Source organism: Microtus ochrogaster, linkage group LG4, assembly GCF_000317375.1.
Source record: "Microtus ochrogaster isolate Prairie Vole_2 linkage group LG4, MicOch1.0, whole genome shotgun sequence".
NCBI lineage: Eukaryota > Metazoa > Chordata > Mammalia > Rodentia > Cricetidae > Microtus > Microtus ochrogaster.
This window is the reverse complement of record NC_022030.1, coordinates 60,528,494-60,529,009: the sequence shown is the minus strand read 5'-3', so window position 1 is coordinate 60,529,009 and position 516 is coordinate 60,528,494. Positions and strand designations below refer to the sequence as shown.

Genomic DNA, 516 nt, shown 5'->3' with positions numbered 1-516 from the left:
TTCCATCATCGGGTATCTGGAAGGTACATTTGAAAAGAGAAATAGTCACAGTTTGAAAATAGTAGATCTGTTACTTGGGAGGAGTAATTTCTTAAAAGCACTGTAGTTACTGCTTACCTGTAGGCAGTTACTTTGTAGATGTGACATGATTTTTATTATTAAAGTGAATTGTCTTTTTTTTGCTTAATTTATTGCTGTTCTGCATGTTATCTTGTATATATGAAAACTAAATGCTTAAAATATTAATTTTAGACCAGGTTTCAGTTAATCTAGCTTACTTTTCTTCTGTAATCCTAGAAAAAAATTGCTAATTTAAAATGAATAATATGAAGACTATTAACCACAGTCTCTTTATTTCTACAGAGGTTGCAGAACTTGAAGCTAATTTACCCTGTAAGTATAGCATGCTGGTCAAACTGGTACTATATAATGTTGACATGAGGGCTGGAGAGATGGCTCAGAGGTCAAGAGCATTGCCTGCTCTTCCAAAGGTCCTGAGTTCAATTCCCAGCAACC

At 34.1% G+C, this 516-nt stretch overlaps 1 protein-coding gene across 3 annotated transcripts in view; it reads left to right on the top strand.

The window, feature by feature from the left end:
* Ube2f (ubiquitin conjugating enzyme E2 F (putative)) overlaps positions 1-516 on the top strand; it is a 55,143-nt gene that overhangs the window by 20,181 nt on the left and 34,446 nt on the right. For all 3 annotated transcript variants that reach the window (XR_003378176.1, XM_026786179.1, XM_005361692.2), the window contains exon 3: positions 364-393. Coding sequence is in view for 2 of the 3 variants with exons in the window: in XM_026786179.1 (XP_026641980.1) it covers positions 364-393 (30 nt within the window). In the remaining variant the exon portion in view is untranslated. The remainder of the gene's footprint in view (positions 1-363; positions 394-516) is intronic.